The 16925-nt window shown below is 33.8% G+C and overlaps 5 protein-coding genes and 1 long non-coding RNA gene across 10 annotated transcripts; 2 read left to right on the forward strand and 4 right to left on the reverse strand.

Moving 5' to 3' along the window:
• The first annotated feature begins 595 nt into the window (after positions 1-595).
• On the forward strand, positions 596-1937 carry LOC17896957 (probable 2-oxoglutarate-dependent dioxygenase AOP1). Its single transcript, XM_006303957.2, has 3 exons — positions 596-1173; positions 1253-1586; positions 1662-1937. The coding sequence occupies exons 1-3, from the start codon at positions 791-793 to the stop codon at positions 1914-1916; spliced, it is 972 nt and encodes a 323-aa protein (XP_006304019.1). The 5' UTR covers positions 596-790; the 3' UTR covers positions 1917-1937.
• On the reverse strand, positions 1938-4295 carry LOC17899714. Of its 5 annotated transcripts, none has more exons than XR_002835361.1 (3): positions 3897-4295; positions 3654-3737; positions 3473-3557 (listed from the first exon to the last, which is right to left on the reverse strand). XR_002835361.1 is itself a non-coding variant. In XM_023789217.1 (2 exons), exon 1 carries the CDS (start codon positions 4130-4132, stop codon positions 3911-3913), a length of 222 nt encoding a protein of 73 aa, XP_023644985.1. In that variant the 5' UTR covers positions 4133-4295; the 3' UTR covers positions 1938-2024; positions 3897-3910. The 5 variants fall into 5 exon arrangements, 3 of the variants coding, with proteins under 3 accessions (XP_023644985.1, XP_023644984.1, XP_006306483.1); XR_002835360.1 differs by having other exon boundaries at positions 3486-3570; XM_023789217.1 differs by lacking the exons at positions 3473-3557; positions 3654-3737 and adding an exon at positions 1938-2024.
• Positions 2225-3659, forward strand: LOC17898029 (probable 2-oxoglutarate-dependent dioxygenase AOP1). Its single transcript, XM_006305329.2, has 3 exons — positions 2225-2848; positions 2919-3240; positions 3326-3659. The coding sequence occupies exons 1-3, from the start codon at positions 2466-2468 to the stop codon at positions 3572-3574; spliced, it is 954 nt and encodes a 317-aa protein (XP_006305391.1). The 5' UTR covers positions 2225-2465; the 3' UTR covers positions 3575-3659.
• A 1198-nt stretch (positions 4296-5493) lies between the features above and the next one.
• LOC17897875 (transcription elongation factor SPT6-like) lies at positions 5494-9013 on the reverse strand. The gene has a single exon (XM_023788783.1). It carries the CDS (start codon positions 9011-9013, stop codon positions 5642-5644), a length of 3372 nt encoding a protein of 1123 aa, XP_023644551.1. The 3' UTR covers positions 5494-5641.
• Positions 9014-10492: 1479 nt separating this feature from the next.
• LOC17898762 lies at positions 10493-10941 on the reverse strand. Its single transcript, XR_002835312.1, has 2 exons — positions 10810-10941; positions 10493-10698 (listed from the first exon to the last, which is right to left on the reverse strand). It is a non-coding gene; the product is annotated as an uncharacterized LOC17898762 (long non-coding RNA).
• Positions 10942-11148: 207 nt separating this feature from the next.
• Positions 11149-12656, reverse strand: LOC17898124 (auxin-responsive protein IAA6). The gene is made up of 3 exons (XM_006305621.2): positions 12218-12656; positions 11512-11602; positions 11149-11386 (listed from the first exon to the last, which is right to left on the reverse strand). Exons 1-3 carry the CDS (start codon positions 12600-12602, stop codon positions 11314-11316), a joined length of 549 nt encoding a protein of 182 aa, XP_006305683.1. The 5' UTR covers positions 12603-12656; the 3' UTR covers positions 11149-11313.
• Positions 12657-16925: the final 4269 nt, after the last annotated feature.

Genomic DNA, 16925 nt, shown 5'->3' on the forward strand with positions numbered 1-16925 from the left:
TGAGGCAAGAAATTATAAGTTTAGATACTAATCTTGCTCTTCAGCTCCCGGTCAATGATTTCACAATCCAGGATCTAAATCCAGGAACTATCGAATGAGAGTCGGTGAGCCGTGATATGCGGGAAGCTCTGGAAGAACACGGATGCTTCGAAGCCTTGTTTGATAAAGTCATCGCCGAGCTTCGGAAGGCGGTTTTTGAGGCCTCGGAGGAGCTTTTCCAGCTACCTTTAGAGACAAAACAGAGAATTGTGTCTGATGTAAAGTACAGAGGGAAACCGTTCACGCATTCTCAAACGTAGTTTCAGAATTGAACCGGCTTTAGGTGGAGGATTACATTCAAAAAGTGCGGTATGGATAAATTAGAGTAAACACAGTCATTCACTTATAAGCTAACTGGTTTTTGATAGCTTATAAGTATGCATACGTCTAGTGTAATCTATGCGTATTGTACTAAACACTTGTTCTTATAACACCTCATTTCCATTAAATTAAGACGTACACAAAGGATTGATCTTTTAATGCCACCAATGAAATCCATGTGCACTATCTTTTTTTTTCCTTTATGTTCAATGATTTGATCTTATCGTAATTTCTCTGAACTTTTTATATTATAAAGATAAAGACAATGTACTGTAGTCTTTCTAAGTTTCTATATTAGAGACAAAGCAATGTGTTGTCATGATGTAAGAAACGTGTAGGTGTTGTTTGTTTACTTTTCCCCACTCTCTATAATATAAGGCTAAGTGTAGTGGTCATTAAAAGAAACAGAAGAGGTTTGTGATCACAACAGATGATGAGTTTGGAAACCAAACCAGCTCTTCAGCTCCCGGTCATTGATTTCACAAGCCGAGATCTAAAGCCAGGAACTGTCGAGTGGGAGTCGGTGAGAGGTGATGTGAGGAGAGCTCTGGAAGAATACGGATGCTTCGAAGCCTTGTTCGATAAAGTCACTGTCGAGCTTCGGAAGGCGGTCTTTGAGGCCTCGGAAGACCTTTTCGGGTTACCAATAGAGACAAAACAGAGAATTGTGTCTGATGTTAAGTACAGAGGATATGTTGGTCAGAATCCTACAACTCCTCTGTATGAAGGAGTAGGTATTGACGTTGCAGACAATGAAGAGCAAGTCAAAGCCTTTACTCAGAAGCTCTGGCCTCAAGGCAACATGAGTTTCAGGTTTTAGGATCTTCAAAATTTTGCTTATTTCACTTTGGATCTTTAGAAATAGATGTGAGAATTTGCTCTGTTTCTGCAGTGAGACGGTTCTGTCATTTACCAAGCATGTATCAGAACTGGACTTCAAGATCAGGAGAATGGTTATGGAGAGTTTCGGGATAGACGAAAACTACGTAGACAAACATCTGAAATCGACGAAATGCCTAATGCGGATGATGAAATACAGAGGAGTGGATGAAACAGAGGAGGAGTTAGGCATGGAGGCTCATACAGATAGGAATGTTCTCACCATAGTTTGCCAGAACGATGTAATAGACGGACTAGAAGTGAAAACCAAAGACGGTAGACACTGGATCAAAGCCAATCCTTCTCAAGATTCTTCATTCCTTGTCATTGGTGGAAGTATTCTACATGTAAGACCCCTTCTTTTTTCTGTAGATACTTTGTCAATCAATGATAATATTGATGGTGTTTAACAATGTTTTCAGGTACTGTTGAATGGCCGGGTACAACCCGCGGTTCACCGCGTGGTAAGGATGGGGACGGAAACAAGATACTCGGCTGGACATTTCTCTATGCCAAACACAGAAGAGTTGATATATGCACCGGATGAGATGGTTGATGCAGCGTTTCCTCGCCTCTTTAACCCTTTTGGTTTTGAAGCATACTATAAGTTCACCTGTGAGGGATCTGGAAGGAGAGATCTATCTGCTCTTAAGACTTATTGTAGCCTCTTAAAATAAATAAAAACTTCTTTCTGTTAATGACTCTTGAGTTGTTTCCATGCATCCCAATGGAATAAATCAATGTATCTAATTAGCTTGAGAACAGTCTCTCATCAAATATATGACCTGCAAAAAGAGAAATGCAAAAAGGAAAGAGAAGTAAATGCATGGTAAATAAAATTGACATTAGGGTATATTCAAAGTAAAACAAAATGCGCATAAGAACTTATACAGATGTTCTGTTTACAAAATGCCCCTAGAATAATTGATATCAAGCAAACAAAATTCATAACTATCAAGGCGATATGTTATAATGGCTTACTTGTAATGTGAGTCTAAAGGAATAGTGATGTTTTGTCTTCAATTGCTTCTGGAATAGTTGACTTTAGGATCATAATATCCATTCTCCTCAATACCAATAAATAATGATTAGAGGAATTTTTGACATCTTGCGAAGAGAATTTATTGGAATAAAGATTCCATGAGGTTGATATCAAGACATATAAATAGCCTCTAACATTTCAGTTCAGTAACCTCATCTCCAGCTATCTCTCTTTGTCTCAGTAAATGGGTTCCGAAACTCCTCTTCTTCCTCTTCGTCTTCCTGTCATCGATTTCTCAAACAAAAACCTGAAACCAGGAGAGCCCGAATGGGACTTAACCAGAGCTGATGTCAAGAAAGCTCTACAAGACTATGGCTGTTTTGAGGCCGCTTTCGATGGAATCCCTGTTGAACTACGGAAATCGGTTTTCGGGGCCTTGGAAGAACTTTTCGACTTACCCTTACAGACCAAACTGAGAAATGTGTCCAAGAAACCATTCCATGGATACGTTGGTCAATACCCAATGGTGCCATTGTACGAGAGCATGGGCATTGAAGATGCTGATGTTGCAGAGAAAGTTGACGACTTTACTGGAAAGCTATGGCCTCAAGGCAACAACAGTTTCAGGTCAGCAAACTTTTCTGTCCTTATTTCAATTAGTTTGACATATATTGATCAGTCGTTCTGCTACTACCAGTACAACAATCCATTCATTCTCCGAGAAGTTATCAGAGCTGGACATAACTATCAGAAGAATGATCATGGAGAGCTTCAGACTTGATAAATACATAGATGAACATCTTCACTCAACGAATTACCTCATGCGAGTGATGAAGTACAAAGAACCTGACACAGAGGATACAAAACTGGGGCTAAACGCTCATACTGATAAAAACATTGTCACTATCCTTTACCAAAACCATGTTGAGGGGCTAGAGGTGCAGACCAAAGACAACAACTGGATCAAAGTGAAACCATCACAAGACTCATTCATCGTCATGATCGGAGATTCCCTATATGTAAGCCTTTGTTTATACTTCCATCGAAACAGGAATAATCAATGCTTGATAAAACAAGATCAACACAAATGTTTTAATGTCACAGGGTATGCTGAATGGTAGATTACACTCTCCTTATCACCGTGTCATGATGACGGGAACAGAGACGAGATACTCACTTGGACTGTTTTCCATACCAAAAGCAGGACATATCATAAGTTCACCAGACGAGCTAGTGGATGAAGAGCATCCTCGACTGTTTAAGCCCTTTGACCATGTTGAATTCCTTCAATTCTACTACACAGAAGCTGGACAAAGATCCCAATCTGCTCTCAAAACTTATTGTGGAATCTAAAAATCAACAAAAGCTTTCTCATTTGCTTACTTCTCAATAATGTCTAAGTACCCATTTACATCAATAAGAAGAATCTTACCAAAAAGTATGAAATTTCACCAATTCTAACTAAACAGAAGCTGGACAAAGACCTCACACTCTGCTCTCAAACCTTACTTGGAATCTAAAAAACAACAAAAGCTTTCTCAATTACCCGCTTATCAATATTTTCGAAGTACTCTTTTACAACAATAAGAAGAATTTCACCAAAAAGTATGAAACTTTCAACCAAAGTGTGTGACTTTCGATATGATCTTACAAGAATCAGGAAACATAAAATTACCTCATTGCAATTTACTAATAAAAGACTGAGATCAATTTAGCCATCTCTCTTAGCTCTTCAGGTGAAGGAGGACGAGGAGCTTCTTTGAGATAAACAACGTATGAATGATCGCCCATGAATCTTTTGATGTTGGTGCTGTTGTTGGCGAATGTATACATTAGTACTATCGGAACTGCAACGTATACACCGAACTTGGCGATTTCAAGAATCCCCTTTGATGTTCCTACTGATGACATTTGTAAGAGACTCCAAGATCTCGATGTGATCCAGATAACACACTAGGATGAAGAAGCTTTTAGGGTTATTTGATTTCGAAATTTGGATTTTGTTTTCAGATTGAACATTGATGAGTGGACAAATTATTGGATCAAATTGGTAAGAAACAATGGTTAGGGTACCTTTTGGCTTCGGTCTTTTAATTAGGGATGAGAAAGAAGAATTAATAACCAGGGAAAACCGAAACAATGGTTAGGGTACCTTTTGGCTTCGGTCTTTTGTATTATCCGTATTCGTATCAAAAAATGTATATGTCATTTTATTTTTACTGTTTTAATTTGTTTAATTTGATTACTATTTTCATACTTTATAATTTTTACTATTTCAGAGAAAAAAGGATATGGATATCCTCAGGATAATTAATAGGCTTATCAAAATTTACCATGTAATCAAATTAAACAGATTAAAATAATTAATATTTTCTAAATTTAACAAACTGAAATGAGTCAAGAAATAAAATCTGAATCTAAATCTAAATTTATACTCTGAATCTAAATCTAAATTTTAAAGTTATTAACCCTAACATTATTTATAGTTTTTAATTATAAAATCTAAACTCTAATCTTCTCTTATAAATCCAAACATATATATATATATATTTTCCTAATTGTAAAAACCAAGCTCCAGCCACTATTTTATAAATCCAAACCATTATATAATTTTGTTTTATTATAAAAACTAAACCCTAATCTTATATTTACACCTAAACCGGCATATAGTTTTGTTTAATTATAAAATATAAACCATAACCCCTCTTTTATAAAGTCAACCCGACATATAATTTCATTTAATTATAAAATCTTAACCATTATCTTCAATTATAAACCCAAACCAATATATAATTTTGTTTTAATTGAAAAATTGAAATCCAAATCCTTTTACATAAATTCAAAGCGATATAAAACTTAGTTTAGTTGTAAAATCTAAACTCAAACTCTTATTTATATTTAAACTCATTTAATAAAAATTCTACATATTGCATTTTTTTTCTTTTAAATATAATATTAGGTGCCATACTGTTGTATCATGATCGGTTGATTAAGATTAGAGGAAATCACAATGTTGCTATGACTATATGTTTCTAAATATATTTCATTTCTTTTATCACAGCTGCTAAGAGAAACAAAATGTGGGAAGAGATGGAACCTTAATATGAAGGTACTTCATAATTTTATCAATGATCTCTCCGAATTAAAGAAAGTGTTGAGTTGAAATCTAATTCCACATTTTATGTTGTGTAGAGAAGCACAATGGTATTAGTGAAATCAAAACAGAACAACCTCCATCAAATACAGAGTTCTTATTAATGTGGTGCATTAAGTTGACAACAAATGTCTTCTCTATAAACAGAGGGAAGAATATTAACGAATTGTATTACAGAAAACCAGAGACCTAAAGTTGGCAAAACGAACCAATTAAGATAAATAGAAGAACCTTTATACATTGCAGAGGTCCTAATTATATAGCACTTATTGATGCTTCAATGACCGATCATGAATGTGCCTCTTAAAATAAGCTACAAGCATCCCAAGTTCTTGAAACATCTTTTTTCTGAACTTGAATCCTTTTGGGGATAAACCTATATACTCATGGTGTAGATGGATGCTTCGTATGTAAGACAGTATGAAAGTACCCGGATGCTCATGTGAAACCCCAAAACCATAGACTACCATCTTTGGATTTTTGCCCTTCTCAATCCGGAGGAGATCATCAACTTCCGGTTGCGTCCCGGTTCGGAACTTGCGATGGTTGAGAATGGTCACAAGACGAGCTACCCACGGACCAACGTACCAATCCATCATCCAATCTAGACACTCATATGTTTCCTCCCCAATTCTCAGTGTCTTCCCAATACAAACGTCGTCCTCTTTCATACCTTCAACTATCTCCTTGTGCACGTACACATTATCGTAAATCTTTAATGTCAAAGTCAAATAATTGACTCCTCGAGAGCTAGGATGAACAACGCAATCTCCAAACTGCTTGTCAGACAAGTACTCTGTTGCTTGGTGAGCAGTTATGTTTCGGAAGCTAGGATGAACAATCATTCGAAACTTGAATCGGTCCTTTTCTTTTGGAGCCATCTCTTTCTCAATCTGGACACCCTCTTCGTGGTAATAAGGATCAAGGTTACCATTGTTTCTCATTTCACTTTCTTTGCAGACAAGAAACAGACGGGGAAGATTCTTTTGAGTCGATTTAATCTTGCAAGTAAGGACATCACCTTCAAAAAGTCGGTTTGACAGATCCAAAATATCTTTCCCATCATCTGAGTAGTCTTCTTTCAAAAGCGTCCCAGTTAACCCGCAGTCTACTAAGCATACAGCTTTTCCAGTCCTTACTCTCTTAACAGTGGCCTGCATAATTCTTCCCTCGGTGATTGTTTCACCCGTAATCATAGATAACTCTTCATCTGTACTTGGCTCACTATACTGTCTCCGCCAATCCTTGAAACCACCGCATAACTCTCTTATGATACTACTATAGGTTTCCTTCTTACTCTCCTGTTTCCTGCTCCCCAGATACTCATCAAGGACTAGATTTCTCAAAGACGCTGCCCCATCGTCTCTCACACGCTCTGTCGCATTCACGTTGTAATTGTCACCACCTCTGAGATCATATATATCTTTTGCCAACTCCTGTGCAAGACCATACGATTCAGGATGTATCCTAGTGTCATCCAATAGGTGAAAAGACTGGCTGCTGCTACTAGCAGCAAGCCCACTCCTACGGATACGCAAAAATCCAACTGCATTTACAAAAACTTGTTTCGCAAGCCCATGATTTATCAGGTCCTTGCGGGAAAATACTGAGCCAGCTCTGATAAGAGAGCTCTGCAAGGATGCAGCTTTCCTAAGACCGAGCCCGGAAATGAACTGCAAAGGAGAGAAAAGCCATTCGTGGCTGGAGGCCAAGTTAAGGTCAATTCCAACCTGGTTGGTTATGTCAACCATTACCTGTTCAACCATCCTATACTTCTCGTCTGGGTCAAGAAAGTTCTCCAAAGAATGAAGGTTCCAGGACAAAATCTCCCTACCTTGGCCGCAGAGAGTTGCGACCATTGCCAGTGGATTCTGAAGATAACGCCCAAGAGCAACTGCACGTCTCTCTATCCCTGACTGGTGAGGTAGCTGTTCACCTGAGATTTGAGAGTTTTGATAAATCCGAGGAAGAGATTCGTCCACGTAAACAATGCTTAAATCATATATCCAGTTTGGAACTTCTGTAAAGTCTCCTGCCATCTCGAACATGACCTCAAAAATATTATCCTTCAGACGAGCGCAAGACAGGTTTGCAGCTCCAAGAGCCACGACGCCCGGTTTGTGGTCCTCCATAAATTTTAAGAGACGATCCTTATCCTTCTTGATACATTGCCGGCTATCAGCATTTTTTGGTGGCAGTGAAATGGAATCTGCATAAAGCACATCAAGCAACTCTCCAAATGAGTCCAGCATCACAAATGTGGTTGCTGGATTTCCAGGTCCCCAGCAACATGCCAGAACCCTCGGTGCAGCTTCCTCATTTGTACTGAACTCAGGGTTGTGTTTTGTGTACGGCGCTTCAGACACTTTGTTCCATAAATTATGTCCATACTCTGAAAGCAACTGAACCTTTGCTTTGCTAGTTAGCAAAAGTCTTGCTTCTTTCTCCATTGAAGGTAAAAGAAAACCATCCAGTGCTTCCTCCAGTATCAATTTCCTCTGTTTATCCCAGAGTTGAGCACACTTACTACTAACACCAGCACTTGGAAAGTGTTTACTGCATTCGCTAACAAGGGTATACATGCAATTTTCTGGCAGCTTGAAAGATACCTGAAGAAGGTTATCTTCTTCTGCCTTGTGGATGAGGAGCCATTGTGTACCCTCAAACATGGTCAATGGCTTTCCACGCAACCACTTGACCCCAGCAAGCTGATGGAAAGAATCAATAGCCATATTACCAAGCGGTGTTGGGCTTACCGACACTAGTGCATTCTGCATATAGATTCGACGAACACACTTTTTGATGGATGGCTCACAACTTAACTCAGTTGCAGCCACATGGCGTGCACCCGTAAGAACAGCTTGGGGATGTTCAAACATTGCAGACACATAGTTCAGTGCCATCTCCTCTGGTGATGTTTCCTTTGCAACTTCAGTCTCACCAACAAGTAATTTTTTGAGAGGCCACGCAAGTCCCACTTGCTCAGAGCTATAACCAAACTTGTTTGCAGCTTCCCGCAGGACGGAATTAGAATTAGTGTTATTATGTTGTGCACAAGAAGTATAATCACGAGGAGGAGGAAAATGCAAGCAGAACTTTGAGTCTACATCATCAACTTCTCTCTCCGTTTCAGCGGCTTTGACAGACCTAACAAGTGAGTCTAAGAGAAACTGATTGGCAGACTCTTGCTGGAAAAGTCTTGAATAGTAGAAACCAAGTAAGAAAACTTTCCTTTCCCGAAGAAGGAGCCACTGTCTATCCAAGTCCTGAATCATCCACAAGACCTTATGCCACACTGCCTCAGGTTTGTGGTCTAGATCAAAATCGATTTCCAACAAGCTCCGGCACTGTTCCTTCCGGTACATAGCTATAAAGGGTATCTCTAGTTTCTCCACATGATGTAACACCAAAAAGTTTGCGATGTCATCTATGTTGATCCGATCATGGTCAGATTCTTTAAGTAGAGGTCTAAGTTGAGCATGTATCCAATTGCTTTCTTCCTCAATGCTAATTCCATCTGACTGATGGTCTTTAGAAGAGTGCACTACTCTCTCATGAATATCAGCAAATATCTCATCTGGTCCATGCTTCAGTTTCCTCTTCTTCAAGTTGTTACGGATCTCGAGTGGATCTGACATAAGAAAAATAATACTAAGAAGAAGAAGAAGAAGGAAAAATAAGAAGAAAAAGTGAAAAACTTTGGGAAGTTACAGTCTTACAGACAAAACCAGAGATGTGTGTCTATGTTACCTTTTAGAATATTGTTTGTATTATTCATGGCCATGGGATACATTAGCCCAATCGTATGTGGTTTAGTTTCTGATCTCGCAAAGACGATCCGATGAATACTGCCAAAGATACTGCAATCGTTCAATTCTGGTTTTGCAATATCTCTCTCTGGTGCTTCTTCTTCAGTTCGACGTTTATATATATACTTTATTGGGTTATCTCAAATAATTATCCTCCCCACAGTATTCGCTTTCCTTTTTCCTTTTCACATACAGTTTTTACATGGACGAATATAATCAAAATTTCCAAAAGTCATTTTTTAAAAACTTTTTTTAGAAGAAAAAAAAAACCTATAATCTCCTTACTAATATTGTGAAAGTACATACTTAAAATTTACCTTATTTCTTGTGAAAAATACATTAACTTGCCAGTTACAAATAAATGTTTCAAATAGCAAATTAATAATACTACATCAAATACTAATAATAGTATACAGTATACTAAATAATAATAGCAAATTAAAATTTCAAAATTAATCTCTACAATTTAATAAGATTCTTAAAAAAATACAGTATATACAATTATATATCTAACTTACCTTTTTTATTTCATCCAAAGAGGAAGATTACCTTTTTTATTACTCATCATACTCCACCTCACAATATTATATATCTACAATAAGGATAATGATCACATGATTCACATTTATATGCGCTGCTTACAAGTACAAACTATAATTGTAAACACCAATATCAAGTAGGACTTTCAATAACACACTTTATATTTTTAACAAAAAAAAAGTAGGACTTTCAAAAATACAAATATACTTGATATTGGTATTCAGCAGTGCAGACAAAAATATTACTTAATGATATTTATTTGATGGTGTAGATAAATTAGAATTAACATTATGTATGTACTTTATTTAAAATTACAAAGAATAAAAAATATTTCTTAAACTATACCCAAATCACGAAATTTTGTATATTTTAAAAATATTTTCATAATGAAATTTAGTTTTTTCTTAATTAGTTATTAAGAGTTTGTTTTGCTAAGATCCATATTAGTTATCTACACCATCAAATAAATATCATTTACTTATATGATTAAATTTAGTTTTATTAACCATCAAACAAATAAAAGATTTTTAAAATAAAGATTTATACAACAGTTTTTTTATACAATTTGTTTTTATATAGTTAGGACCTCTGCAATGGATAAAGGTTTTCTGTTTATCTAAATCTTTTTTTTTTTTTTTTTGAAATTTTTTTTTTTTCTCGACTCTGCTGGGGAAAAATTGTTTATCTAAATCTTTATTACCAAAAGTTACTGGTCGGTGCGGTCAAGCCCGGGTTTAACCATTGTTCAGAGCTTTGAGGCTTTGATCATGTATAGTTCATCAATATATTCAATCTTATCACGAGACTTACGAGTTCTTTACATTTTATTTGCAAGACTAAGTAGATATTAAAGAGCAAATGGGAGGGACACATAAAGAGAATAATTAATAATCGAGATGATACATAGAAATCAAACACAGCAACAACACTTGCGTGTCCCGCGGCAGCAACAGCAACAGAACAACCCGTAAAACCTACAATAGATTAAAAATGATCATTAGATCTATCGACATGCATGATGATGATTATAATCAAGAACTTTAAAAAGTAGAAAAGATAAAGCCTTTAATCATATTGGTACAAACGTTGCGTAGAAGCAGCCTTGTTCGTCTTGACGTTTCTTGACATCGCCGTAGTAAGTCATCTCTTGTTGCGAAGGTGCCTTCATATTCTTTTTTTTTTGTTGTTGTTGTTGTTTGTGTGTGTGTCTTGACAATAAGTTTAGGGGTTGGGATTAAATTGGATGTAGCTAGTATTTATATAAACTTCAAATCTGTTACCTGCTTTTGATATGATCATTTAATACGGAAGATATGGCCACATTTATTTTGGACCGACAATGTAGTTAGAATCTCCACCAAAAACTACATGTATATGAATATAGGCTTACATAATGACAAGTCGGAAATAATATGTATATCTTACAATTTTGAAGAAATCAAACGTATATAATTTTATCCACTTTCATATAAAAATTTTACAATTTGAGAAATTACTACAATTTGAAGAATTTAATTCTACTCAAACGGTTTTTAAACTTTGTGGTTGACTAAAGATGATCATGCATCGCCACTAGTATCATATTAATCTCACGACAGACCAAAACCAGTTGCATCTGATCTCTTTACTATCCGGAGCCTCTTGCATGACTCTTTGAACATCCTGCCAACAAAAAAAAAAAAAAAAAAAATCAAATTTGTGAATTGTTGTTAGAGATTAATTTACATTTATTTCGGTAAAGTCGATAATGATATATTGTATAAAAGCAAATTAAAACATAAACTTACTGCCAAGGTACATCTCCGACGAGCATCCAGTCTCTATCCTTGTCTTCGTATATAATTATGTATTCGCACTTCTTCCCCTCATTTGCCACTCCTGCATGATATATGTTAAGTTTCATAAATTTCCAACTATAATATATATGAGTGTTTCCACAGTTCCAATATATATATATATAAACTCTTTTTTTTTTGTTCACTATAATAGAATCCATTACTAGCAATATAAGTTTATAGATCAACGTATCAATCATATACATGGTCATGTAAATAACTATTACGGGAAAACAGAAGACTTGGCCGTGGCTAAAAGATAATTCTCTTAATTAGTAGTATGCTAGTTAAATTGACAAACATATAAGCATTGATCTTTTCAATTTATATACATCTTTTTACTATGTTAAACAAAATTGAATTGTCAACTTAAACGTGAACATCAAAGCACGAATGAATATCCTATCACTACCATTTCCGCTTGGTGTTTGATGTATACATTTATGTTTTACAAAAACGAATCTATCCAAAGTAAATATTAATCTCATTTTATCACAATAAAAAAATTTCAATGGTAAGAAAATCTAGTTCTCTTAAAGTTTCGTAGATAGTTTGGGATTCTGACTTACGTTTTGTTTTTTTTCCATTATGAAATAGTTCACGTACGTAAAAGAGTTGCATTTAATTTGAGAAGAAAAAGATCGATGACATTACTAACCTAGGCCAAGACAGCCGAAGAGATCCTCAAGAACCGTGGCTAGATTATCATAACTGTTGCTCGAACCAAGGTCAACCTTCCTCAAGTACGGCAAACCATCCATGCTCACTTTCACGTACCCTATCGCTTTCGAGGCTAGTTCCTCATTGTTCTTCTTTCTCCTATAAGAACACACCGGTGGCCACCCTACCGCCTGACTCTTCATCACCGGGGAGGAGTTATCCTCGACAGATGACACCACACCATTTTCATCCTCAGTATCTACCGACGATGAGGTCATCATATCCGAGAGAACTCTCTTCTTCTTTTTTGATTCGCTGTAATTATCTCCCGGAAGACCCAACCGTAGCTCTGTGATCTCAAGTCCTAGACCTTCCTTAGCCATTTACTCTTCTTCTTTCTTCTCTTCTTTTGGCTTTGGCTATTTGAAGTTTTGATACTTTTCTCTTCCCAAGCACTTCTCTTGTTGGAATGATAGTATTGTACTACCTTGTGCTTTTATATGTTGTCAAGTTGGTCCACAAGAGCCAATAATATGCTGATACGTGGAAGAGACTAATACTCATATAATTCTTTCTATTAGCCTTGTTGGGGAAGACAAGGTTAGACCAAAGCCAGGTCAACTGAGTATGTGTTGGTCGGTCACATGAGAGACATAAGTTGGGTCCTTGTTGTTCATTTTTGTTTATAAAACAAGTTAAGGTAAGGGAACAAATCTTACGGGTGTTAATATTTTGTTAGGTTTCTTATAGGATTCGCTGACCGTCCGATCATTGGCCATCCTTCCCAAACACTCACATGTGTTTTCCTTAATAATTTACAATTATGTAAGGATATCAATACTATTATTTTTAGCCTATTCTTATTTGGTAATCGATAAAAGTTGCTTTTTAAGAATACGAAGTTGTACATACATGTACATTACCAAACAACATAAATTAGATAATTAGATATCAAAATCAATGAAACAAATGGCGAGAACTGTAATTAGAAGAAAATAATAAGTGATTGGAAAATTCTATGGATTAAGGAAGTTGAGTGAGAAATAACATGTCTATCACTAGTATTTTTCTGGTGTGTGCGTGTTTGGCTACTTTTTGTCTGTCTTCCTACTGAATACTGTTTCGATTTATAATAGTCAGATGAAATACATTGTATTGAGTTCAAAGCTGGTTGGCCACTAAAAAGAGACGAAGAAAAAGAACAATTAGAACCGCTTCTACAATCTTTCTGCAAATAGAAGAATAGTATATCAAAAATTCGTTGGAACTCTTTTTTTTTTATCACGTATGATGTTAATTGTTTCGAACAAATTTCCGGCTACTGTTCTGAGGAAGTTTTTGCGAAATCAGATTGTCGGATTACTGTATTTGTTTCTGATGAATTTTTCGCAAATTTTCGACGAATTTTTCTAAGTAAGTTTTGAAGACTTGAAGTTATTTTGGAAATTGGTCGGAAACTGACTAGAATATGTTATGTTTTCTTGTAATACATGTGCCTATTATTTCTCCCCTTTTGAAAATCTTTTTTATATATGTTTCTTTTTCATGTACAAAATAAAGAATGCAAAAAGATTCCAACTCAAAATCAAAACATTACTGGCTTTTGTAATTGAATGACTACACTACATTCAGCTTTAAACTCATTACTCCGTGACCTAATTTAGTTACAACATACAACAAAAACTAGTCCAAATACCTCTGGCGGCCAGCTTTAATCGTGTTCTCTTTAATTAGTACTGTTATAAACAATATTTTGATCACATTAGAATATATGGCTTTTGCAACATAATATGATATATCCAGCTTATAGATTTAAAAGAAGCTGCGAATCCAAAAATAAATGGAAAAAAAAAAAAAAAACGTGTGAGTTGGCTTCTTGAAGGATGAAGAACAACAAGTTGGTCCATATGGCCATAATATGAGTCGTAACCATCAGGCAAACGCGTTGATTCCACTTCATATCAAACATTTTGTAGTCCCAATTGTGCTAAGTTTCTTTCCTCAATGTTTCCATACATTTATGATTTATGTCTTATTGTCCTATATTGTACTGAACCCCGTATACTTTATGTAATTCGTATCTGCCCAAAATCTTTTGGCTGTATATAGCTTCCCACGTGAATGATCAATAGAGAAGCGCACGATCGACCAAATAAAAATAAGATTACAACTACATATGTTCCTACAGCGCGTAGCTAAATTATGAAACAGCATGAACTTTTTGCACGAATATTAGTTTTAAGGCTCATATATAATATACTAGAAAGTTGCCCACGCGATGCGTGGGTCATATATGAAATATTAATTTGAATTAGAAATTGAAAACTACATTAAGATATGTAGTTTATAAGTAATTGTTAATATAAAACATATTTGTGTACATTATAAACAGTAAAAGTAAATAAAATATATATTTGAAAAATATGAAACCGAATGAGATCAAAACAAAGTGATACAAATTAGCACATACATAATATTGTAGGCAATTGTAAATTGATGTTATTTTTTTGTGTGTACATTGTTAATATTAAAAGTAAACAAAACTCATATTTCACCTAAGATGTATGATTTTTTTAGACATTACTTAGAAAAACTTTTTCAATTTAGAAAATATTTCACCTGAGATATAATTTATAATTATGTAAACACTAAAAAGATAAAACAAAAGCCAAATCAACACGTGAAGATTATTTGAAAAAAAAGAACTTTGATATTTTCATTCTAATTGATTAGAAAAGAAGCTCACATATACGTAGATGAGATCTTTTTTATATATAAGAATTATTGTATGTAGAATTTGTTCAAGAATAAAATTAATATTGAAACCATTTAAGAACAAACATAAAGATTGACATAACTATAAAAGCTAAAGAAATGAATTTATATTAAAAAGGCATCACATGTTTACATCAATATTAACAAAGAAGATGAACGAATATATCTGTCTATTATATGTACATGACAACAATCATGAAATGCTCTTAAGTAATCGAATTTATGTTCGGTCTCTCTAGGAAAATCTAACTTGGGTTAGATATTTATATTGTTATGAAAAGAAAGACTATTATTTAGAACAAATGATTAAATATGATATTAGTGTAGAGTGTAGATTGGATATGATATTAGTGTATAATAACTCATACCTTATTAAATATTATAATTTAATAGGATTTTAGTGAAGTTCATTAATTCATAAAATGTAATAAAAATGTAGTAGGATTTAAATAAAATGTAAAAAGTTATGTAAAATAGATGTTTTAATTATGTTATAGTAAATCATATATACATATATATATAAAATAATCTGTTTTTTTTTTGGCAAAAGAACTTTAGGTATTAAAACTTAGATTCAGAAGTAGATGTCAAGTTATATTTATAGGAAAATAACTTTAGTTATATCTTTTGCTTTACACAAATGAATTTTGGATCCCAATTAATAATTTTACTCATAATAATTTTTTCATAATAATTTTATTTTAATTGTTACCTAATTATATGAATATTTGGAAATAAGATTGACATAAATGTTTAGTTAGAAATAAAAATGAAAATAATTAATAAAAAATAAAGGATAACACGTGTCATCAACAAAGAGCCCCAAATGTCGTAACGTGGTGAAAAGTTAGAAAAAACTTTGTTCAACTGATGAATGAATTAAACTAAATTTAACTTTTATGAACTATATGATTTCAAAAAAATTTAAAGACCAATTTTTTAAAACCAAGTACTTTTTGTTTCTTTTTAAACAGTTAGACCTCAAATTTTAAATAAATTAAATATTATAATAATCTATTCGATCACAAACTAAATATAATTATACATATATTGAAATGAATTACAAAATAATATTTGACATTTTCAAAAAAATAGAAGGAAGTTATTTGTTAAAGGTTTAAATTGAAACTTTTATTTATATAACAATCAAAACTTTTATTTTACATATGTGTTATATCATACTTTCTTCATTCATACTCATAAGTATGAAAACGTATGTATAATAAGGCATTAGACATAAAAATTGAAAAAAGGATGTATAATAAGACATTAGAAATAAAAATTGAAACTATGTTTGATATATATCATACTTTCTAAAATAAATTAAGATTAAATTCTTAGAATGATACTTTTATTGATTTTCAATCCATATAACAACACAAAAATAGAAAAATATTTAAGATACATGAATGTAGTGAAAAATAATGAGAGATAGAGAGAGATTAATTATAAGATGGTAATCTAAAATAGATAATAGAGATGAAATAGTGTCATATAAAACAATGTAAATATATATCATATAGTGTCTAAAATTAAAATTTAGATCAAACTTGTACAATGCAAATTAAATTTGTTTTTCAACTCATACAACAACAAACAACCAACAAAAAGAAACAGAAAACAAAACAAACTCAATTATAGAAGATTTGAGATAAAGTGGAAGAGAAGGAGGGAATGAAAGAATGAGAAAATGAGTATTTATAAGATGAGAAGTGATGAGAGTTACAATTTAGAAGAAAAAATTGTAGGAGTTAATTCTAATTTATTGAGTGTTGACTAAAATTGAGTAGAAAAATATAGTCAATGCAAATTTATATTATTTCAGTTTTTATATTAAAGTATGAGTTAAATGTATATAATTAATTGTGTTTTAATTGAATATAAATATAGATGATCAATTTTTTTTTTTTTATGGCTTGATTAAAATAATT

This window comes from Capsella rubella, unplaced genomic scaffold, assembly GCF_000375325.1.
Source record: "Capsella rubella cultivar Monte Gargano unplaced genomic scaffold, Caprub1_0 scaffold_1, whole genome shotgun sequence".
Lineage (NCBI taxonomy): Eukaryota > Viridiplantae > Streptophyta > Magnoliopsida > Brassicales > Brassicaceae > Capsella > Capsella rubella.